The sequence below is a fragment of the Bombus terrestris genome, chromosome 3 (genome assembly GCF_910591885.1).
Source record: "Bombus terrestris chromosome 3, iyBomTerr1.2, whole genome shotgun sequence".
Classification (NCBI taxonomy): Eukaryota; Metazoa; Arthropoda; class Insecta; order Hymenoptera; family Apidae; genus Bombus; species Bombus terrestris.
This window is the reverse complement of record NC_063271.1, coordinates 2683017-2707447: the sequence shown is the minus strand read 5'-3', so window position 1 is coordinate 2707447 and position 24431 is coordinate 2683017. Positions and strand designations below refer to the sequence as shown.

Sequence of the window (24431 nt, the reverse complement as noted above, 5' to 3'; positions counted from 1 at the left end):
ATTTCTCGTACCGAGGTGAGAGAAACGTCGTTCGATTCGCCACACGTTCTGATGGGATCTGTCTGAGTTCGAAGAATTCTAAGAAGCTCGCGCGATTGCGTACGTTACGTGTATCTAATCTAAACTTCCATTGAAATATAATTTCCGAGAAAACAGGAGAACACGTTCCATGTAAATAATCCGTCTAACTCTATCCTTACCATAACTCACGATAATGAACCTGAAATATTATGTAAATTGCGCTGTCTAACCATTCGCATTAATCCAAGTTTCGCTCCCTTGCTTGGACCTGGAACCAACCGGCTGAATTATTCAAACGCACGATCGTCTAATTGAATTTTCCCTTACGTTACGTCATACTAACGAGCAGAAGAATCGTGTAGCTCGAACGCACGTCAGGTTCGCGGGTGTTCTCCGATTCGTCAACAAAATATTCGTCGGTAATCACTCGAGGACGAAACACGAGTTGGTTGCGTGCCAGCGAGTAGTAAAGACAGCCACGGCTCAGACACGATACGAAGAACCCTCCAATTAATTAAGCGGCGTACACATTTACCGCCGGTAGTTTTGGTAAAAAAAAAAGAAAAAAAAAAGAAAGGAAAGAGAGACGAAATGGAAAATGTAGTTGTTTCTTGCGTACTTTAACAAGCAGCCAGCGTGAGAAGAAGCGGGATGGCCATGCAAACGGAACAAACACGAATTATCCATTAATTCGGGGTGGTAATTGCGGTTTTAAAATCCCGGCAGGCTCGCGCCAAAAACTACCACGACGATCGGACAAAAAGAAACGCGAAAAGGAACAACGTGCATAGTGCTTGGCGATATTTGCCGAGCGTGAAATTGCTTCTGGCTAGGGCAATAAAGAAAAATGAATTTTAAACTCCAGCTTTGCGAGTTCTATTCCTCCTTCGAAGAAATCAATTTCTGTTTATTAGGGGGATACCCAGCTAATAGTAACTATCATATTTTTATCTTCGTTCTATACAAAGGTTGTGGCAATCGGCCGTAGCAACGGGATTACAAATGTTTACATCGATTTATAATTTTATTTATATTTTTATTTACGTATTTATGCACCTTGTACCTTTAAATTTCCATTAAATGTACAAATATTTGTAAACTATGAGTGATTGATACGCTCACTTGTCTATACATGGTAATACCTTTGGTTCATAAAGTGACTGTAATTATCGCCAGATATGTTTCTTCGTCACGTACTTTACCCTTGTCGTAGAATCATCTTACAACGATTTTCATTGCTTTCTTTGGCCAGCAAAGTAAACTGGATGAGAGAGGCTTTGCTTCCATAAATAAATACGTAGAAATGGGTCACGAAGTGGCCTACAATTAATCGCAAACAAAAATAGGAAAAATGTAGAGAGAAAATAGTAATAAAAGGAAAAAAACAACGTAATACAGGTAGAAGAAAAAGGTAGATGCCATGCTGGGGTAAATCGACTGGAGGGGTGGGTGGTGTCTAGCCGCTGTAGTCAACCGGCCGCATAAAAGGGCTGCTAACGAAGCTCTGATTGCAGGCCGAGCGGTTTCGATTGGACCGTGATAAAAAGTCAGCGTGCAAGGTGTCCGAGCATAGGGCGGCTGCTGTAAAAGCGTACTAAAAATATAATGCTTGCTCGCGTCGCGTTGGCGTGAAACCGCGTCTTGTTCACGCGGTGTGTCTATCGATGTGACCCCGATACATGTACGCAGCTCTAGAAAAAAAAAACACAAGCCCGCTTTTATTGTTCGCAATAAACTGGCAACGCCCGACGAGAGTATAATCTCCCCATGTTCCTTGTTGTCGCCAGAACGTCCGTATTTCATAGATACGAAGACGAATCGCGTTTAAAATTACATTCGCTTAGAAAAATTCGAAGATATTCGTTTCTTCTTTCTTTCTCTGCGAAACACGAATGGGGAGGATCGTTTTGCTACCGATGAGAGTTCCTAGCGAGGTGGTTCGTCGAAATGCGTTTTATCTTAGAGCGATCTATAAAAAAAAAAAAAAAAGGATGCAACGCAGAGTGGCTATTTATAAACCAGGGTACATAGACGTTCCATTTTCCCGGTGGCTTTCAAAGAAGCGCAGTCCCAAGGATACCGTATGCTTCGCTACCTAAGGAAAACGTGTCACCTGGGGTTGAAAGTGCACTGTGACAATTATTGACTCTGATAGCGACTACCGTATTTGTAGCGGTTAACAGGGAGCTGAACTTTTCGAAGATGTTGATACATATCGTCGTAAAAACTGGACAGACCAGCGGAACGACTAATAAATAGTCGAGGAAGAAAGTTGGAAGTGAGCGAGCGAAAATTTCTTCGGCGGAAGCTCGGAGAATATAGAGCAAGGATTGGTCCATTATTTCCCGAGACTTGTCGCGAGAACTGAAAGAACTTTCTTCTTATTAAACCTCTGGGAACCCTTCTCCGGCAAAATATCGCGGTGATGTCTCGTGTTCGTAAATTTACGCATTTTAACCAGCTGTTAACGCAATTCTGAATTATATTTTTCGTCTGGAAGTCTGCTTATTTCGCTCGGGCAGAATCGAGCCGAACCTCTACAATCTCATTTACGACGGTAAAATAATTTCTCGTTGCTTTCTTAAGAAGATCCGATGAAAATGTCGAGGAAGGGTTATACAGTTGTAAAAAGCAAGCAGCGGCGAGTTAATTCGTTCTTTAGGGGTAGCTTATGGAGGAAACGTCCGCGAAACAGCTGACTCGGTGCAAAACTACCAGCTAGCAGTCCAGACAGACAGAACGAAGAACATCATCCCCTTTAGAAGGGCTCCAGACAGACGAACCCTCCAGGCAACAGCCCTCTGTTCCCTCCCCGCCAGCGACGACCGTCCCATCGCCATAGCAACCCCTTGGATTCAGCAGCCAACCTAACCAACCGATTTGCCCACACTCTCGGTCCCCTGTTCGTTGTTCGAACATTTACATCAAACACGACGTTTCTTTCTTTTATTTTTTTACGCACTCGAAATCAGGCAATCCTTTGTTTCTTCGTTGTGATACACTGGCGTGTGCGAGCGGAGTGGCTGCGCATCGGCGATTTCAATTTACCTTTCATTTTTACGATTGGGTAAATGTTACGGTTCGTCGCGTGTACCGTTGTAATTGGAAAGTTTCTGTTTCGCAGGAATTGCCGGATCAATTGCGAAGAAAAGCTTAGGCACCCTTTGTTGTCTCGTATCAAGGACCACGATGTACCTTGTGAATCATCCTCGGCAATGCTATACCGTTTTCGTCGTCTTTGCTCCGTTTGTTTAACGTTTTCTATGCTTTCTCTCTCCCGAGTTATCATTCGTTCTTCTTCTTCGATTTTAACGAGAGAAAAGTTACTTAGAATAAAGTAACTTGGAAAAGTCTATCTCGTAGACGTAGCTTCCCCAAGCATAAAATCACATCGCGAATAAAAGATTCTGCCTATTCGCCTGCCATTACAGAAACCACCGCTTCAAGGATAAGTCATGGCGTTTTCTGCGTGAAGTCGCGGGATAGCTCAGCGGGCCGAATGATGGCCGCAATTTCTGAAATTGCCGCTATTTTTTTTCGCTTCTCGTGTCTTCTGCTTCAATTGCTTACGTCACGAAGCTGTTCTCTCTTTCACCTTCTTAAGACCAGCGAACGTCATCAAACCTCCGTCAGTCGCGTATCGTAATTCATTGCTTTTTCATCGAAAGCCAACGACAAACGCAACAACGAAAGCCACTCGTCGGATAAAAGATTCGCGCGAAAGGAAAAATGTTGTTGCCTGTAACGACGAAAGCTCTTCCATTATTAAGCGCGTTCACAGTGTCGATCGTCGCTCAAGATACAAAGACTACGGTGTTTCCGTTCTCCGGAAATGGCTCCGTCCTGGAATCACCGAGCAGAGAGGAATCCGCGCTTCGACCGGATATGACGCGTTCTACCGAGCTTCTCGCGCGTCCTCCCACTCTACCTGTACCTGCCAATAATTATCTCCTCGGTAACGTTTCGCGTGTTTCTTTAATCAATTATCGTGACCAGGACATAGATAGATATTGGAAAATGCTAACGTGGTTACGCTTTTCAGCGCCGCAGAGAACGTTTATTCGTCACAGGAGCGAAAACGTGCCGCCTTACGTGTACGATAATCCACATTTCAGCTACCCGGTAGCGCACTCGATCGATTACCCGCTTGGACCATCTTCGAAGCAGCTCGTGATCGTCAGCTTCATCGGTTTACTGTTGCTCTTCGCGATTATTCAGAACACGATCGTGAACGCGAAGCGCAGAGACATTTTGACGGACGTGCTGTCTGCCAGGAAGAAAAGAGAGCTGTACGCTGCGTACAATTTCGATTCAGTGGTAAGGATTCGACGCGTAAACATTCCCTGGCTCGTTCTGTAATTAAGATATTCTTTATATCGATGCAAAGTTTCTTATAGCTTTATAACGAGATGGTAGTTGAAAGTTTTAACGAGCAGATTTCTTTATCTCACTTGCTATGTTGGCCTCAGACACCGGAACAGGAAGACGTTCTCGACGAAGACGCTAGGGTACGATGTATACAGAGAACCGTGTGCTTGGAGAATCGGAAGCTCTCGAAGGCGTTCGGTGCTACCGGCAAGATACTCGCCAAGTACTTAACGTGAGTTCCAGAACACGACGATATTGCTTTGCGGCCAGTTTCCAGCGCGACGCGGCATAGAAATTTAATATTCAGAGTGTCGTCACGCGAACGAACGCGAGTCGTGGTATCCGGACCGGGAGAACTTCGACGTATCTCACTCTTATTTCTCGAAATGCCATTTGCAACGTCGTAGGAATATCGACGCGTTGAATACCACGGCAGTTTTACAAGGTTTGGTCGTGGCGTCACGATGAATTTTTTATTATGCGATACATATAACGTTGAAATATTACCTGCAAGAGATACGTTACGGTGTATAATCATCGTTTTAATGAATTTATCTCACTGAGATCACCGGTGACCTCCATGGCGCTGTTATGCAATTTCGCTCGATTCGCTTATTTTTTGCGATTATGAATTATCTCATATAGCTCGTTCGCATTGCTAAGTAATTGTTCCGTGTTGTCATGTCCCGCGACCTATCATAAACTATAATCCATCCCTAGATCATACTTATTCGAACCCGCAATAATCCCAAACAACCGGCAGGTTTATTTACTTTACCCTCAAGCCGTCATATATTTTTCAAGCCGAAACTTTTTATGGTTTTATGGTTTTTATGGTCATTGTTCGCAAATGTAAAAGCTGGTTTTCCCATGATCGACAGCCACTGCTGCTGGGGGGGGGGGCGTACATACTAAATTTATATTTCATGTACAAATAAAATTATTTTTTTATATTTTTTATACTGAATTAATTTTGTCATTCTAGCAACGACGGTAATAATAAAAAATTTATAGTTATTGTATACTAATCTTGATAGGCCGGTCACCAGTGACACCGATGGCATTCAACGCGTTAAAGATGCTTCTCACTTTCCTGTCTTGGCAAGGAATTCCGTGGTTGTGGATATTTCGCGAGGAAGAGGAAGTTGATTCAGATTGTTCGTGTGCTTTCAGACGAAGCGTGGAGAAATCTTTGAAATCGTCTTCCGGCTGGTTCCGATTGGTACGGGATGCCGGGGAGGCAGGGGTTCGTGGTGAGGAGTGCGAGGTGCTTTACAGAGGCTGCGACGAAGAAGTTTCTTCAGGATCGTAGAGAAACACGCGATCAACTAAAACTTACAATCAGAATATGTACGTTGCATGTAGAAATAAAATATATGATAGTAAGAAGAAGAAGAGGGATGCGTTTTATTTTTTATTCACAGCTTTCCTGATACCGCGTACAATTGGCGGATTATCCAAGGGATACAGTGACTGTAATCTATGTTACTGTGTCATCTTTCGTGTCATACGAACTTTATACGGATACGTGGAAAGTGGTCAATTTTATTGAAATAGTTACAGTTTCCAATTATTAAACGAAAAATATATTATTAAACAAAATATAAATAAATGAATAATTAAATAAATTAAATAACAGTTAAATAAACAATAATTCAGAACGTTTTTTTTACTAATTATACGATTAAAGTTAAATACCTCGAGTGATTTTTGATAAAATTTATTATTATTTATTGTATCTTGATGGAAAAAAATTTAGTATTGGATAGTAAAGGATGATTAGGATGTAAGATTTTCAAAATATTTTTTCCCTTCCTTTGCTTCTTAACTTGTTAAGGATCCTCTTCTTAAGGATATACAAATTTATCCTATTCACTGAAATATCGTAATATCGAAGAAAATCCTTGGGAATAATGCCGATGTATTAGGTCATCCCATAAGTTCGTTCCGTTTTTCGAGCGGTTATATATGTTAAGATCGTTTACATATCTTTCAGTTTCATGAAAATATGTAATCCCCCTCTCGTTGTACAACTTCTTCCCATTTTTCAAGTGCATTGGTCCCTTATCGCCGTGTGTTTATAAATCGACACATGAAATGTATGCACAAAAGTCGGCACGAACTTATAGGATGATCTAATACTTTAGGTAGAAAGCAATAGAAGTGTTGACATAGGAGGGAAAATTTGGAAATTTCAGTGGGCCTTATACCTGTGGTTTCTCATGTCTCAGCGTAATTAAAGAAGGTGTACGTGACCATAATTCAGCCCCTTCCCTGTGCTAGGAATGCCAAAATCGTGGTATAAAAGACAACTGTTAGTCAGTTGAGAGCACAGTGATACTAAGACCTCCGCGATGATTTGAGTAGCGAGACAGTTGAGAGTGAGTAGTGAGGAAGCTGCGAATAGTTACGGGTTAATCGTTAGTCAGAGTCGTCGAGTCGTTGTAAGTTGTAACGATCAAAGCTCGCGTAAAGTAACCGTTGTTTCCTGCTTAGATTCTAATAAATGACTCTGCAGACATCACTAACAACAAACTAGAAAGTTTCTACAAATTTTCGGTATTCGTCGAGATTGAACAAAACAGGAAACAAAACATTCGGCAGAATTATTCGTGTAGCGATAGCGAGTTGAAATCAAGTCGAAGCATTATCCACGACGAGCGAGCGATAAAACAGGTGCAGTGCTAACGATAAGCTAACGCGATTCGAAACAATGAAGGTCGCGAGATCGAAAGACGAACCCACGAGACGAACTCTGGAAAATTGTTTTTCCACTACGAAAGGTGTTGTAAAAGTTGAAAAACGACGAGGAAAATGCTGAGTACCGAATTTGAGCAAAAAGTGAATGCGTACAAGGTGCATAAAGACTTGTGTCGAAGGAACTAGTGCGGCGATGTTACCTATGCGGAAACAAGAATCATCTAAGTGCGAAATACATTTGCTTGGAGTACGAATACATCGCATCGAAGTCCAACAACCTGGGTAAGTCATTTTTAACTTATACCATAGTAAATAGATGTATAGTATGTGGCGATTGTTACATACGAAACGTTGTAGAGATGTTAAGATCAGAGATAGCAAATTGATCGCGTTAAAAGATACCATTAGTGATTTGTCTTGAATGCAAGCGCATGAGCATGTGAAAATTGATGCGCGCAAATTACGTAAGAAAACTATTAAATTTCATGTTATTTTCAACAAATGCGATATATGACGAGTCGTACGCTAAAACGGTACATGCTGTTACGTTCCGTAACCCTCGACATAAATCAGAAGCCATCGTTCGGTCGAGGAAATATTACAAAATTAAAGATTTATATTTTACCGTTGAAGTACTTATTTGCTCGAAAACATTGTTCGAGTCGAGAAGTTCCTTAGATTTATTGTTCGATCCGATGGGAAAAGTGAACTTTTCCCATGTTCAACGGTCATTTACACTCGCAAGCGACCGTTGATGGAGCAACTAACAGCTATCACTAGTTCAACATAAATATCGCCTTCACTAACATAACTGGATTTGCTACTAACTATTCCATCGGTCAACATCTTAACTTTAAACAGCGTCGAAGTAAACGCGAAGGAAGGAGACGTTTCTACTGCCTGAGATAGGCAGCAAAGATTGTAACAGACCGCCAGAGGTGTTTAAAGTAGCCGTAGAAGTAGAAGCTCTCCTCGGAGAGCGCGGGGTGGCCACGAAGGTCGTTTCCACATAAAAACAAAAAATGAATTTAATTCAGCAAGATGAAGGAAGATACCGAATGTGGATATGGAATCTCAAAATTACATCAAATCGATTGTCACACCTTTGAGCGTAATTTCGAAGATGCACGCAAATGGAGTGGCAGCCGAATCGAAGCAGTTGCGAATCGGTGCCCTGATGAAAAATGCCAAGAACGCGAGTTGCAAGGAGAGAATGAAAAGCGAAATTGCCTCGTAGTTGCTTCATTTTCAAGTGCGGCTGAAGGCCGGCACAAAGATGAGTTCGAAATCGTGGGTCATTGATAAAGACAGGGATGCGAGTAGCGGATAAGTAAAAAAGCACACGATATTAATGACTTTTAATTTTAATTACAATATGCTGTGTTGTGTTTTTTTTTGTTCTTTATCTGCTACAAACATCGACATCTAGCCTGAACTATTTTAGATAGCAGTCCGTTCTCTATACACGCTCCATTTATACTCACTTCCTCTCTCTTTCTCTCTAATATCGTTCGCCCTCGTCGTCGGAATTATAAAAAAATATCAAATCACGAACAGAATAGAGACAAACGGCCGCACGTACTACACTCCTCTTTGTTATTTTGTCTGTTACACGTATTCTTTCTTTATGTTTGCTCGTTCGTTCGTCATTTATTTTCTTACCGCCCACCCTTTCGTTCTATCTAACTTGTCACGATCATCGTTTCTCCCAGTCCTCGCGCGTCACTAATTATACAGTAACGGTATTCCATTATTATCGTTATATAACATTAAGGCATTACATATTTATAAATTCTTCGCGTTCACTCGCCACTATACAGCAATACCATGCTAAACTCGTAAACTTATGCTTAAATAGACGTGAGATCGCTCGTTGCAATAGTTCAGGCTTCAAAGGAAAAAAAAAGAACACATGAGAAAAGAACATTATGTGAAACAGGCTTGTAAATTGGGCCGGGAGTGGTCTTTGTACATATCGCGTTCTTTCACCTTTTCCATGTAACCAACTTCATTTTAGTTATGCTTATTTCGATATTTACGAGACTTGGATACATTTTTTGATTGACCATTAAAATTGTTTTTTTTTTTTCGCCAACGTACAGATAGAACGGGAAAGGAACGAATATTCTGTCGAAGACCACCCGGTGCCAGATGAGCGCTCATTCCTTGTTCCGGCTTTCTTTCATTCATACTCACTCACACACCCTTCAGTTTACTCGCTTCTTTCACACTCATTCTCGGCCGAAAGTACACGCACACGCGTACATACACACATACACAGCATCTTATTTTGTCGGCTATCACTTACACGCACGCAGCTTAAATGTCCCGCTAATTATCGTATCGTCAATAAATTAGACATATTTGTTGAGGCAACGTAGTTTGCACAGGCAGGCAGCAGGCAGTTGACGAAAAATATTTCGAAACACCCACGCTTTTCGTGTGATTTTTTTGTATTTTCTTCTGTCCCGTAGTTCTCAAACATCCTCCGCAACGACAGCGGAAATGAATAGAACGTTACCGCGTTTCCTTTATCGATCGTGAAGATATTCCATTGGACGATCGATCGATCGAGCTATCAGTTTTTCGCGCGGATCATTGGTAATTATATTGTTCGTTCTTGAACTCGATCATCCGAGTTGATAAAACATCAACGGAAGTCCTATTTGTGAATTGAACGGGTGAAGTTTGACGCATACTAAAAGGAAAATTATTCCATTGGGTCATTGGATCGATCGATCAATCCTTATGTCGAATCGCACATAGATAAAATAATTTCGACTAATGCGTTTTCATTTTAAGACCAACTATATTAATTAAGTAAAAAGAGAAAATTAGATCAACCTGAGAAAGGGTATCGTCTAATATGCATAACCATGCATAAAGAAAAGAATGTCGAAATACGAAGACTAAAATTTAGAACGTAGAAAAAAGAAATTAATGTAAAATACGCTTATCGATAAAAGAAATATGTAAAAAAAAAAAAAAAAGAAAGAAAGCAAGAAGAAAACGCGTTGCGATAGAACACGAACACGCACCGGTATAAAAACACGTTTCTTTACTTTTTACTTTGCTTTATTCGGTGTAATCCATAATCTTTCGTTAAATCTTCGATGCGATTTAAATAATAGAAAGTCTCTGTGATTTATCCCGAAAGCATCGTCGCTCGGACGCGAAGTATGAAAAGAAAAAGAAAAACTAAAAACGAGTAGTAAAATCGTAATCATAAAGCGACGAGCCGAAGAGAACTTACCTACCCGTTTTTCAATCTATAATACTTGTCGATCGATCGATCGCATTAAGTAGATCATTCTTCCTACCGTACAAAAACTGAATCCACAATTATGCCGACTACCACGATATAATTGATTAATCAATTAAACTATCGAGCCGATACAATAATAATATTAATATTAATCATTAATCAATAATATATACAACATTCTTGCTAAACTCTATTATCTTCTTTTTTGACCTGTCTCTAGCTTGGAGCGTGACACGCGCATAAAGAGAAAATGAAATCGTCCGTTGGTTTATATAGAAAATAGTTGGTAAAGAATAGGTACAACACGAAGTCAGAGGAGAGTATTACTCCTGGGAAAAAAGAAAATATTTTTTCTGCGCGTGTGTGAATCCTTCCTTTTCCTCTTTTTTCTCTCTCTCGCTCTCTCTCCCCCTCTCTCTCTGCGTTGTCGAAAACACCCTTCTTGACTCTTCTCTCCTATACGTAGTTAACCTTATACAATTTTATTCGTTATACTCGCTATTTGTGTGCTCTGTTTACTTCCATTCGGAGACATTTGTTTCACGCATACGAGACAACACGCACGACGCCCACGCCGTGCTCGAGAGAACCGTCTTCTTATCTATTTTCTTTCGTCTCTTTTATTCTTACAAACGAGGCTGAGGTTTTCGACGAGCGGTGTGTTTTTTCCGGCCACGCCGCGCTCGAGAAAATCGCCCTCTTATCAATATTTTCTTTCATCTCTTTTATTCTTACAAACGTGGCAGAAGTCTTCGACGAACGGTGTGTATTTCCGGCCACGTCGCACTCCAGATAACTGTCCTGTTATTTATTTTCTTTCATCTCCTTATTCTTACAAACGAGGCGGAGGTTTTCTCGTCCACGACAAAGACGTCACGTCACTATGATCTTGGTAAATTCCTCTACCGCTGCGCGACACACACGGTGTGCGATCTTGCTCTAGCTATAATTTCGAATGTTCGTGGCGAGCATTCACTTTTCTTTCCCTTCTCTCCTTCGTCACGAACCTTTTAAATTTGCTTTTTCCATTTTTCTTGATGCGTTTTCCGTAGCTCGAGAAGTGATCTCGACCGAGCGGAAAATCGAGCAAAGATAGTAAGGATGAACATTGCTCTAACAGACAGTGATTTGGGTGTGCGTATTGAGGACCGCAAGATCACGACGCAGTGGCTGCCGATTGCGAGATCGTGCGTGTCATTGAAACCTTCGGTTGGCGATATATCGATGAACTCGGTGGGTCGTTAAACAAATGTGACCATGGTCTATGGTACAAAAGTTTTCGCTCGTTGGAAGAAAAAGGATGGCAATCTTTTTTCTTCTGAAAGATGTAACTGTATGTCCGGCCAGACAATCTGGAAGACGCGTTCTTGTAACGCGAGTTCCTTCGTGGAACTCGCTTTCGACGAGAATGAACAACAATGCGTGGTATCAGCAAGAAATCTTATTTCGTTTGTGGAAAGTCTAAGGAAAATGTAAAGAAATCCAAAGAGTTTAAAAGAAATATAAGGAAATAAAGTAAACAGAAGAAAATGGTACCTTCGTGAACAAAAGGGAAAAGTGGAGCGCTGTTTTCATCGATAGTTTTGCCTCGGCATTTTCTTGTTCTCATACGAGAGGATTATGCTTATATTTTCTTATCTTTTCTTCTTTTCTTTTTTTTCTTTTCTTTTCTTTTCTTTTCTCGCATTCGGTTCGTCCTTACGGTCTTTGATACAATCACTACCCACAATACATTCATTGTCGTACCGATAGATATTATTATTATTATTGTTATCATTATTATAATTATATCCTATGTACAAATCGACATCGCCGTTAAACGGCACATTATGATTAAACTTAAGCGACAAACGTAAGATTAAACGTAAGATTAGAGTTACTAGGGACCAGTCATAATTTGTCATGCTAATAGTATAGGTAGCAACACGCCCGATAGAATTTTTTACTATCATCGCAATTCATTCATGGGCGTCATCGTCATCGTGATTATATTTTCAGGATCGTCGGCATGATTTTGCATTGTATCATAAACATAACATTCACACACTAATGCCACAGCAGTTCTTTTTCTCTCTTTTTCACTCTCCCAGTCAGTTTTAATTCGTGTTTGGAATATACTCAGCCGTAATATGACCGTGTTCGTTCGCTCACCGTTTAACTAACTAAAACGTTTAACTACGTACACCTAATCTTCTTCGTTCTCTTCTTGCTTTTTTTTTTACTTCAATTAACTTAATCGCGGTAAGTTACTGCTGTCTATCGCTTTTCTCTTCATCCAGTTTCGTTAAAACATCTTCAAATGATCGATATTCGTATAACGCTATAAATTTTCGTGGCTCCTTTGTTCGTAAAGTTCCGCCCAAACGTCATTTAGTGATAATTTCTAACTGTGATACATATGCTTCCTTTAAGGGTTTTTTCTAACTAAACGAACAACAAAATAAGACGAAATACACAGAACAATCAGAGGCGTGTTACTCATTGAATCGCATATATACATATATATATATGCGACATGCGATATATATATATATATATATATTTCTCAAAATTCTCTTTCGTTTTTCTCGTGCCCATCCACGAACCATGTACACCACTATATTTTATTAGACCTAGCATGCTTAGAAAATATTTGAAAAATGAGTCTATTGGAAGGTGGCTGTTCGATCGACTGGCATCTTCGTCACTACACACACATTTTCTTTTTCGATAGCCGCGTGAGCAACAACTGTCCGCATAGTGACATCTACTCGAAGTTTCGTCGATTTCTTTCTTCGCTCAAGTTGTGAAGCAAATGTATGTTTCTATTCCATTGTCTTCTCGTTTTCTATTAGCGCAGTGTGCCCGGACTAGTACAAGCCCGCTACCCATTGTTGACTAATAACCGAAACGTTATCCGTATCAGCCTTTAGACTCGACTAAACGTTTTACTGGCCAACTGTGTGAAGAACTATTTTCCTTGTGATCATTTTTTTTCCATTGATTTTTCCTCTTGACCGAGCCGCAACGTGTATGTATTCTCATCCTCACACTCAGGTCCTCGATTTCTCACCTTGCATCTTCTTCGTCAGACGCAGAACATTCTAGAAATGCGATAACTTAAAGGACTACAAAAAAAAAAAAAAAATAATAATAAAAGAAAAAGAAAATAGAGTGACAAAATAACAGCGTCGAGCGATGTGCTCGGAAATCCGCATCGTACGTCACTTTTTCATTATTAACAATTAATAAAGATTTCGTCATGATTTTAATCATATCGACGTTAACACAAGACAACAATATTATCTAAATAATTCGCTAGACCCGATACGGTTCGCGTATGTGTCCCGTCTGCGCGTCCGATTTTTCTTCTTTTTTTTTTTCTCGTAGCTTCGTCCGATTGTATGCGGGAACGACAACGACGATAACGATCAGATTAACAACGACTATGACAACGACAATGATGAACATATGATAATGGTGACAAATATCATGCCAACGATGATGATGAGGATGACGTAGACGTAGACGTAGACGTAGACGTAGACGTAGACGTAGACGTAGACGTAGACGTAGATGTAGACGAAGACGACGACGACGACGATGACGACGACGACGACGACAACGTTGATCGTGCTCGTCTCGACTTATCTTTACATGGATACAAACACCATGGGTCGTACAAGCGGCTTATGGGCTGGTGCGTTCGGTGGCTTGCGACGGGGTAGCGGGCGTTCCCCTGTGCGTCGTGGTGGCAATGATTCAATAGGGCGGTGGTGTTCACAGTCGTAATCGTGGTGGTAGTAGTGGTTTCGGAGCTAGCACTCGGTAGTTACCTCCTGTCACGATACAGAAGATAAGTCTTCACCGCTAACGGCAAGCTCAGCGCATTCACTTTCTCCTCTATCTTATCCTTGCCGATTCGTTTTCGAATCACTCTTCGACAAAGATCCATCAAAGGCAATGGTTCGGCTGAAACAATTACGAATTACGTTATTACCTCGTTAATTTTAAACATACATATAAGATTATTTGAACGTTTAATGATTCTATCGCTACTTACGATCAAGTCCACCGATGTATTTCATCGTGATTTCACAGTGTCCCCATACAGCGGATACAATAGGATGCAGCTTTTTGCCTTTAAGGCCTTTGAATGCGACTCCAAGGTATTGACCATCCACAACAAAAGCTAACGTACCTTCGTCCATGTCCAAGACCACTGAAAAACAAATTTTTATTAGTACGTGTCACAAAAGGTATTAGTATTTCGTGAAATCATAACATTACTTACCGAGGAATTTGTCAGGAACAATGAACGTTTCGTCGGGTTTAAGTAGAGCCGGGTACGTGATACCGGCATTGTTCTTCGAGTCGTGCAAAAGCTTGTTTCTACCGAGATCCCAACCCCAACTTTGTTCATTATTGCCAACCAGGCTCTGGTATCCGACGCTGTGAAGAGGTGCCTCTGCCGTCGCGACGCCCACTACGGCGTGCGTGCCTCTTTGCCTCGTGCTCCAGAACAGTTCCCAGACATGCATACCTTTCGTGTATCCTACCCTCCCCCTTATGCAATCTGTGCTTTGAGCCACTGGGTGTCGGTGAAACGTTAATTTGTCATCGTCCTGAAACAGAAATCATTCCCCAATAACACATACAGTACGATTACACATAATAAATCTGTAGGAAGGTACGATAGATACCATACGATAATTTATCTATATTTTTCTATACTTTTTGTTACCGCAAAATAGAATTGACTTAAAAATCTCTTTGTTTTTTAAGTAGCGAATATTAGTCCCCGATACTTGGAAAAATACGCGGTTGAAGCGTATAACTTGCTGCGAGTCGAGTAAGTGTTGAGTAAGCGTTTTAATATAGGAAACATGGACTTTATCTCCTCTGGACTTTATCAATATAGAGACGTAGAAGGAAACTTTAGAAACGTAGTAAAAAAGGCTGGAATAATGGATATATTTTGAGAAAACAACGCGTCAAGCTAAATTTACAAACAGTAAAGAACGAAGGAATTTTGAAAGAATCGAAAAACGAAAGATCGTAGCGAGTATTCCAAGTTCACCGTGCGCATTCTTGGGATATATACCTTGACGAATATGTTGAGGCTACGGTCGTTGGCGTTCCAGCTATGATGAATCTGCGTCTCCCGCGAGGCGGGTGGCATGTCGAGCAGGACATCGAGCCGTGGTGGCCTCGCGAAATGTTGCGCCAGCTCTCTTGGTACCACGGGTTTGTACGCTACGACGCCGCCACCGCCGACGCCAACTCCACCAACAGATCCAGCTGCAGCCTCACGTGTCACGCTTTTCACACCGCCTGAAAAAATAAAAATAAAGAGATCCGTTAGTCATTCATTTCATATCATATTCTATACGTCATATTCTATAATACCTTGAAACTTAACGCGATTCTAATCCCGTAGGGAATTTTAATAAAACGATTTTATTTCACTTTCGAATCGCCTGTTAACACTTAGCCAACCGAATAAGAAGATTTCCCCTCTGTAAAGTACACCGCTGCATGACCAAACGGGGAAATAAAAGATTATTTTTATTTGTTATTAGTTATTGTTTACCTGGAGTTGTTCCCAATTAACTGCCCCACTTTTTTTTGCTTTTATAAAGTACGGTGTATAATAAAATACATCAATCTAGCGGTGTTCAAATTAATTAAGAAGTCACGCTATTAGTTATGACTAGAGTTATAACTGAACGAAATATAGCGGCACATGCGTCAGAGGGCAATTTAAATCATGTTGTTGTTTTGCCTCGGAGTATCAAGATCGGTTACAGGTAGTGTAAAAACAAATAGACTCCGGGCAAAACAATATCGCCGCTACAAGCAACCGTTGAATTAAAACGAATTTGAATTCTCTGACTTTCCCCCGATCAGTATAAATACACGGACGCGATCGCGAGCGACAGTACATATCGAGTATCTACGCGACGAGCATTTTACGAATATTTATTCCATTATCTTATTTTGCGATTTATACTTCGTATTAACGACTCGCGTATACGGCTGTATATTAATTTATTATTTTAAATATATTCGACGGTTACAACAACGGGCGATCTCGGACCTCCGTCCTCTAAACCTCACGGACCAACGTCCTCTTCACATAAACATCTACAGGTACCACGTTGCAAGAAAATATTAAAATGTATTATGAATTTTTAATTTCACGTTTACGTCGTGTTATCTATCTTTAAATCATCTTTCGAATGTTTGTAATTGTACCTATATTTTTGTTATACTTTTAATTTAATGTTTTGCATAAACAATATATGAAATCGTTAACCCTTTGAGTGCTGACTACTCGCGGCCTATGTCGTCCGTACGGACGGCGCGCGTCTAGCGCTGACGATCGCTGTGGACGGAATACTTTTTCGTTAGACCGAACTCTGTTGATTGACTATTCAAAGCGCAAATCGTAATAAGTTATAGTAATTTTTTTGCACGAGATTAGATAATTCGAGAGCGTTATTTTTTAGTTATTTTTAATTATTTATTATAAACATTGAAATTTACAGTTAACTAGAATTTGGGCAATAAAGTAGAAAACAATAAACTAGAAAACTAAATTTAGTAAATATAACACAAGTTAATAATTTAGTTGTGTGTGAAAAATTCAGTGCTTGAGAAAACTAAAAAAAACCAGATGTAGAGTTTTCTTACAAGTGGTGACCACTTAAACAATAAAGAGGCACTATTGGCATTTGTTTACTGCCGTAAGGAATGCATTTATATTTATTTCACACAAACGTAATAGTATTACTTCTGCGTAGGTGTTCGGAAAAATTGAAAAACCCATACATGCGTCCTTAGCCCATGCCGGGCACTTACAGAAAGCGCATATATATGTCCTTAGTCCACACCGATAGCTTTCGCCAGACACCTATATGCGCCCACAGCACTCAAAGGGTTAAATGAAATCATTACCGAAAAATATAATTTGTTTTTTAAGTAGCGGGTAGTAGTTCTCGATATTTGGAAAAATGCGCGATCGACAGCGTACAGGTTGGCTTTTGTCCGAGCGCGGTGCAAACGTACAACTCGCTGTGGCGCGCGCGTTTAGCTAAGTGTTAAGAGGCAGAATGTCGTACGATCATCGATCACCCGGATACGTCGAACGAAAAGAAGATCGTCACTGAAATTCCACGCGGGTTAAATTTCCACGGGGTCGTTAATAATTCAGGGCGCGTCCGTGGGATTCTCGTGACGCGGTATCCCGGAGATACCTGCGCTGCCAGAACCGGGTAGATTTGCCGAGGAACGGGGGAAAAAAGACTGGAATAAAAATAACGAAGGGACCCCGTCCGGCGGGATCAGACCTCGCTCAAGGTTTTTCGAAAGTTCGCCCTCTCTTTCCCGCGTTTGGTCTTTAGCCTCGAGAGAACGATATCCTTGGATGCTGGTTTATTTGCTCTGGCAGCTGTTCCCTAGCTGGTGCGCGCGTTCGAGGGTTCTGAAACGAGGGTTCTGGAAAGCAGCGCGAGAATTTCAAAGGGTCTACACACGTCCGTCTTGCTTCCACTTGTGGCCAAAAAACCGAGGGGTACTGATAGAAAGGCCCTTTCACGAACTCGCGTGTATCCGGCTCCAGACGACCTTTCGGCTCTCTTTCTCTTCTTTGAGGTTGAGCGCGTTCGTCGCGTACATCTTTTTGTTTTTTTTTCGTTGTTGCTCCGAGACACCGAGACACCCTGGACCTGGCTACTGCCGAGTTTTTCCCCCCACTCTACGAGATACCAACAGTAGCCCTCGCCGTGTCACACAGCTCACTACCATGTATACTTGCCTCGTAAATTTCACGGGTGCAGCTGAGCTGCGAATTGGCTGCGGTCGAGGGCGACAAATTTCCCGAAAAGACAAGCGGCCAGGCTACGGCGGACACAGGGAGAGAGGGTCGTTGCACGATCGCGCCACCGAGACATAGAATGAATCTCCGGAAGCGGGCAAATGGCCAGTGTAAATCATGACAGAGGGACGCGCGATGGGAAGCTCTACACGATCTATGGAATTGATTCATGGCGACAAACGGTCTACGCGAGATTTTTCTCTTAACGATCCGGCCATCCTTTTAATCAGAATCGGAAATTTAATTGGCTAATTATCTAGGATATTTATACCAGCTGGATAATTGCAGAACTGTCGTTCGTAATAGCGCGTAGTTTGTGTTTCGTAATGTAGGTTTTATTGGCAAAGCTCCCGCGAACGAATTGAAATTTACATTTTGGACATCTTTTCGATCGGGATATAAAGAGAATGCTTGAATGTTTGATAAAAAAAAAAAAAAGGGGGGGAGAACCGTTCGAATGCTAACTTTCAATGAGATAAGTTTAATCAGCAAACTTTTTGTTTCGCGGTATTAAAAATTTATCAAACGACTGAGTGCTGCTGGGTTGAACTCTCCTCTCAGCTTGGTATTTTATACACACCGGGCTTCGCCAGAGGATAGAATCTCGGTCTCGAGGACCTGTTCGAGCTTCTACCTGAGAGCAGGTAGGTAAAATCGAGAGCGGTCAAAGGCCTTGACCCTGGACGAAGTCCGACGAGGTGAATCAACCTCTTAGACTCGGTCTCGACGTTGTATTGCATCATATAACGCTGCTGCGTTAGAAAGCTACTAAACCTACTAAACACATGTACTACGTATCCTCAAACAATAATAGGTAGCTAAACTATCTGCTTGTCCTAGATAATCTGAACTTTACGATATTACTCTACTCCATATGCTATTTTAATCAACGAACGAGCCTTTCAGAAATTAAACCGATGCAACCCGCCTTTCGTTAATTTCTTAATCTCAAGTTATTTAAGTACACGATTTAATCTTCAATTTTCAAGAAACGAACAACTTACTTCCACGAGTTACAGAAGATGGTAAATTCTAAAGTAAATTAATAAAAAAAAAAAAAAAAAACAAACAAACAAACAAACAATTCTTACACGATCATCGAACTTTCTGTATGTTTCGATTTATGCAGACGAGTGCATCATCCGAAAATGTAGCTCAAATTCAACTCCTATGTATACTACGATACTACATGAACCCACCTACAAGCTATACGAAAGAGTTATTTAACCCTAATCTCTGGATGTATCATCCAGCCAAAGTTACCTTCGACGAGTGAACCGGTTCTCGACGCCCACGCTCGATCCCCTTCACCCACCCAAAACTCTCGCGACGAACGCCGACACCCGAAATCATCGTGGTCGACTGATCGTATATTTTGATCGTTGTTCGAAGAAAGGTATGTTCCTAACCTGAAATCTTTTGGCCCATGTTTACGGCCCTATAGGGGGACCGATGGTGATGCCGGTGCTGAAGACGATGTTCGAGGCACTGTTTTCCAAGGGGTAGTTTGTGCCTGAGATGCCAGGCGACGCCAGTGATGGTAGTGGCGTCCGCCGTGGTGGTCGTGGTGACGTGGTCGTGATTACGATGATGATGGTGATGATGGTAGCGGTGGTGGTAACGGCTGATGGTCGGTGGCGTAGCAGGTACCGCGCCACCGTCTAGTCCTCCGCCGCGACCTCCGCCTCCTCCAACGCCTCCTCCGCCGCCTCCTCCGCCGCCTCCTCCTCCGCCCCTACCGGGGCTACCGCCCCCGCCGCCCCCGCGGCCGCTGCCTCCGTTACCTAGACCGCCTCCGGTACCGCCAGTCGCACTGTTTGCGCGGCCACCGCCCCCGCTCACGCAACGATTCGCTTTGTACCTGCAACGCGAACACAGTGGAAAAACCTGGTTAGTTAATTGTCCTCTCTTCAACGCGACTTCAGGGGACACACTAGGGGGTCGATTTCTCACTGGGAAAGCACTATCGCGCGACTACTAATCCTCGGAGCGTTTATCTCTCTCTTTGCTCGTTCGTTTTCTGGTCTTTCGCGATGGTCTGTATTTCTCTTTCGATTGGGAGTCTATCAACTAACTAACTAACTAACTAACGAAGGATTTTGTAGTAACGTTGCACTGTATCAAGTTTCATTTGGAGTGGATTTTATATCGTGTTAGATTGATATACCGTTTTGTGAGAGATAAAGCGTGGTATAGCGCAAGAATGCATAAACGATCAAGATAGGTATTGCAAGTACAGATCGAATTGAAGCCCGCTAGAACGATTAAATTGCACGTTGCATCGCGATATTTATTACCGTGGTGATCATGTCGAATAATATCCTAATAAATTCGTTGCATATCGTGTTCGCGGCCGTTCAGTTGTGTAGCTCGTCGCCTTGCTTGATATCGCGCATAAATTGCACCGCGAAAACGAGACACCGTCCCGAAGCGCAGAAAACGCTGCTCGGCACAGCTTGTACCTTGTCTCGTACGTTTTCCGCGACTCACGTTCGACGTGGACAATATCGCGACACGCAACACACCGGCACCGAGCAATGGATTACAGGAGCTTCCAGCTTGCGGATTTTCGTGTCACCGCAGCCCACCGGGGTTTTACGAACCGAACGGAGAGGAGGATTTTAAGCTCGCTGATCCTTCGACCAGCGGAAAATCGTCGCTTTCGATCGGACGTCGATTAAACGAATTTCTCTTTTCCAATATCTCTTTCCCACCTGCTACGGCAATCGTGTGTCTACGTATGCGTTAAGACAAATGCGTTAAGATCATTTTTTAAATTAAATCGCGACGCAGTTCTCGCTATAAAAGCCAGTTCCTCGTCGATATCTCGAATTAATCGTCGTCCGCGATTACGTTGACCAAAGAGTCAAGATAAAAGAGTCGCTGGATGTAAATTTCGAGGTCTGTGGAAGGCCGTGGCCGGCTGATAACGAACGCTGAGCGAGGAATTACGTTTCATCGCGGAGCTAGCCGGAAAGGCAGCGATTTCGAGAAGCAAGTCTCGCCAGGCTCGATGTTCCATTAATGCCGTTGTAATTCCATTCGTTCTGGAAATCCACTTAAATCAGTGTGGAGAAACGCGTCGACCTATCGTCGATTAACGTTCGTTTCAATTAAAGGTTAACCATCGACTGGACCGCTGCGATTAACGTGAGATTAACGTTCCAAGAGAAAAGGCGTGTAAGCTCACTTCGAGTTGATCTCGAATCGTCGACATTGCGCATTCTCGAGCTCCGATCCGACAGACCGGACGGCGCGTCTTTCAGCGCGATGATGGTCGTGCGTTTTCTCGCGACTCTTAACCAGTTGCATGTTCGAAGTGACAGGACGTGAGAAACAAGCGACGAGAGAACGAGCCACGATTCAGAAAACGAACAGAGACAAAACACGGCTGTAGCGCCACGAGGTCGTTCCAATTTTTCCTATTCCATTATTTCGTCTGGATCTTGGTTTGGTCGTATCCGTGAACCAAGGCAAGCTTCCGGCCACGGATACCGGACACTGACATCCTGAATCCGGCTTTGATTTGCTTCCCGAGATTATTACACTCGCCAAAAGAAATCTACGCGGGAAATCCACTGAAAGATACAGACGAACGAATATTTCATAATCATCGGGTAAATAAACAGGGTTTTTGATGATTTTCCCACAAATTTCATCAAACGGTACTTGTCCTCATCGCGAGTCGAACAGCGCTCTGTCTTTCGACGCCAGAGTCGTTCGTTAGGAGTTGTGAAACGAGTTTACGCGCGCAGAAATTACATCGAGCACCTAATTTCCAGGAGCGGAAATTCTCTTTCTCAGACGATGCACCCTTGGAAGTCTGTGGAGGAGTTCAAGGTCCCTTGGGAACCGTGCCATTGTCCGAAACATTATTCCGCATATTACTATCGAACAAAAACTCGACTGGCTTTCGCAACTACCCAAATATTACAACGATGCCCTCGTTATAACGCGCACCCGGTTTTAGATCGTTCCGAAATCCCTTGAATTTCGAGCGCTCGATATTAATCGAAACTAGCGCGTTTCCACGCTGCTGCAAGAGCTAGAAAGTCGATTGAGTTTTGAAAGAAATTTAGCTCGCGTGTTACGTTCAAGGCGAGCACTTATGATCGTCGTTTCCTCTTTGAACGATTGCGAAACGCGGACAATTAATCATCGACGGGTCGAAGAAACTAGTAGTTAGGACCGCGCGAAACAGGAGACGCGGTCGAAGAAGCTCGAGTTTAATTTGCTTCACGGCGGAGCCGTGAACCGAACGAGACGCCCTTCGTTCTCCTCGAGTCGTCATGGTCGTTGCTGACGTGCGCTCATTGGGGTCCGTTAACGGCGTTCGCCTCCGTCAGCCACGCCGGCTAATCGCGAACAATATTACGACTGTCCGGAACAGGAGAAAGTAGCCGAGTAATCGGCCAGCGTGTACGTTGCGTCAGCGTCGTTCATCGGCCAACTTAAAGCGTTCGCTTCGTCACGCTCGCCCGAGCCGGGCTACTTTCGCGCCTTGTGAAAAGGCGGCAGAGAACCGGCTTGCAACCGGCGTATCCGCGGAACTGATTCGCGTAGATTATATCGACGACATATTTCGTTTGCAGATGAAATCCAGAAGAAGATGTGGTACTTGTTTTTGATGTTTAGGTTCTTTTTTTAATTTCAAGTAAATTCATGGTAAATGAATGGTCTCCGCCATGAATGGTCTCGAAAGGGGCAAACTAAAACTAATGAGGTGATGTGCGTTATATATTGTCCGTGCGTGATAGTTGTAATTGCTGGGCCTCGTCCGGAGTAATCGTCGCTAGGGGCTGTAGATGTCGCTGCCAGTGTTACTGCTGATTTTTCTTCCGGTTTTTGGTGCGTGGAAGAAAAATCGTTAGGTTCCGAATGTTCGTAACCTAAGGCGCTTACCACTGCGCTACCGTCGTCCGACACTACTTAGTGTCGAGTGGTGGTATTTGGCTTGTCGAGTGCCGCCACACTAGCAAAAATGATTTGACGCATCATAGTAGAATTTTCTTTATCCGAATTACATCTATACATGTACATTTGAATGAAATTGTACTTAGTGTCCAAAGTGATTGAATCTACTTATTCGAGTGTGAACTTATGTGAACCGTTTCCATTGTTACAGACGAGTGAAACTCTAGCGTACCTCTTTTCTCTAAAGAATGATCGATTTCTTTGAAAAAATAATGAACGTAGACCGCGAATATGCCGTGATCTAGACACGTTAAATCATCGATAGGAAATAAGTCTGCCAGAATTTTCAAGCAAACCTGTCTGACAAATATAAAATACGAGCGTCGACGAATCGAATCGAACAAACTGTTATCGCGCAGATAATTAAACCGAAAGATTCGCGGGTCATGTAAAAGACTTAAATGCCCGTGAACAATAAATGGAAGAATTAAACACCTGCTTCGATTCCAACAGAAACCGTTCTCTACCCTGAAACCAAAGTCTGCAGAAAATCGAGTCTCCGACGGAACGAACTGCGGATTTGCCGAGAATATTGAGCACGGTGAGTCGCCTACATCGAAGAATGATTTTCTCGGAGTGAGTGTACCGAATGGCATTCGATTTCGAGATTCGAGAGGAAACACGAGAGCATCGGTCGTTGGAGCAGGCTGGAGGCTGCCAACCGACGGCGGTATTGATCCGCGGGGATCACCTTTGCCCCACCTCTCTCACCCTCTCTTTCTCTCTTGACACGGGTCCAACCCCCAAATCTACTACCATCCCCCTCGTGCTCCCTCAGCCTCTCTGGACCCCTCTAACATCGACAACTACCATCGAGAGGGGAAGAGCGAGAGTACGAGAGCGCGAGAAAGAGAGAGAGAGAGAGAGAGAGAGAGAGACAGAGGCTAAACCACCCCTCAGCTGCAAAATAGACCGACAAAAATGCTCGGGAAAAAATCCGGCGGGCGTCGCAGATCCCTTCAGTTTTACGTCTCGAAGCCTGAAATGAGACACGTTTCACCTGTTTTCACCGGATTAACAGGTTTTTACGACCTGTTCCTATAGACAAGTGTGCTTCGATTAGGTGAACAAAAAGGTGGGATTCGGTGAACCTGCTTGAAATTTCTATAAAATACAAAATATATAAATTACGAAAAGACGTTTCGAGCGGAAAGCTATCGAAGAACTATATTTACGCTAGAATCATTTTTTTTTCTCGCGTTTGATCGATCAATGGACTGCCGATCGATTTCTCTGAAACCACGG

General features: G+C 42.5%; 2 protein-coding genes and 1 long non-coding RNA gene across 7 annotated transcripts in view; 2 read left to right on the top strand and 1 right to left on the bottom strand.

Moving 5' to 3' along the window:
* Window positions 1-3385: 3385 nt before the first annotated feature.
* LOC100645823 lies at window positions 3386-5701 on the top strand. Its single transcript, XM_003394346.3, has 4 exons — window positions 3386-3976; window positions 4064-4338; window positions 4491-4621; window positions 5563-5701. The coding sequence occupies exons 1-4, from the start codon at window positions 3751-3753 to the stop codon at window positions 5699-5701; spliced, it is 771 nt and encodes a 256-aa protein (XP_003394394.1). The 5' UTR covers window positions 3386-3750.
* Window positions 5702-8437: 2736 nt separating this feature from the next.
* Window positions 8438-24431, bottom strand: part of LOC100645939 (protein gustavus) — a 155064-nt gene continuing 139070 nt past the window's right edge. For all 5 annotated transcript variants that reach the window (XM_020862586.2, XM_012320715.3, XM_020862584.2 and 2 more), the window contains exons 2-6: window positions 19622-20073; window positions 15438-15667; window positions 14628-14958; window positions 14397-14555; window positions 8438-14305 (exon numbers count right to left, since the gene is read on the bottom strand). In XM_020862586.2, the coding sequence (XP_020718245.1) occupies window positions 14166-14305; window positions 14397-14555; window positions 14628-14958; window positions 15438-15667; window positions 19622-20073 (1312 nt within the window). In that variant the 3' untranslated portion in view covers window positions 8438-14165. The remainder of the gene's footprint in view (window positions 14306-14396; window positions 14556-14627; window positions 14959-15437; window positions 15668-19621; window positions 20074-24431) is intronic.
* The window catches only part of LOC105667142, a 31711-nt gene continuing 23533 nt past the window's right edge, over window positions 16254-24431 (top strand). The window contains exon 1 of the long non-coding RNA XR_001099767.3: window positions 16254-16486. This is a non-coding gene — a long non-coding RNA (uncharacterized LOC105667142). The remainder of the gene's footprint in view (window positions 16487-24431) is intronic.

Excerpts from the sequence above, each read along its gene's own strand:
- LOC100645823 (XM_003394346.3), top strand. The coding sequence starts at position 3,751 with ATGTTGTTGCCTGTAACGACGAAAGCTCTTCCATTATTAAGCGCGTTC. Across the intron at positions 4,339-4,490 it reads CGTACAATTTCGATTCAGTG|ACACCGGAACAGGAAGACGT; the intron begins GTAAGGATTCGA and ends TGTTGGCCTCAG. Across the intron at positions 4,622-5,562 it reads ATACTCGCCAAGTACTTAAC|ACGAAGCGTGGAGAAATCTT; the intron begins GTGAGTTCCAGA and ends GTGTGCTTTCAG.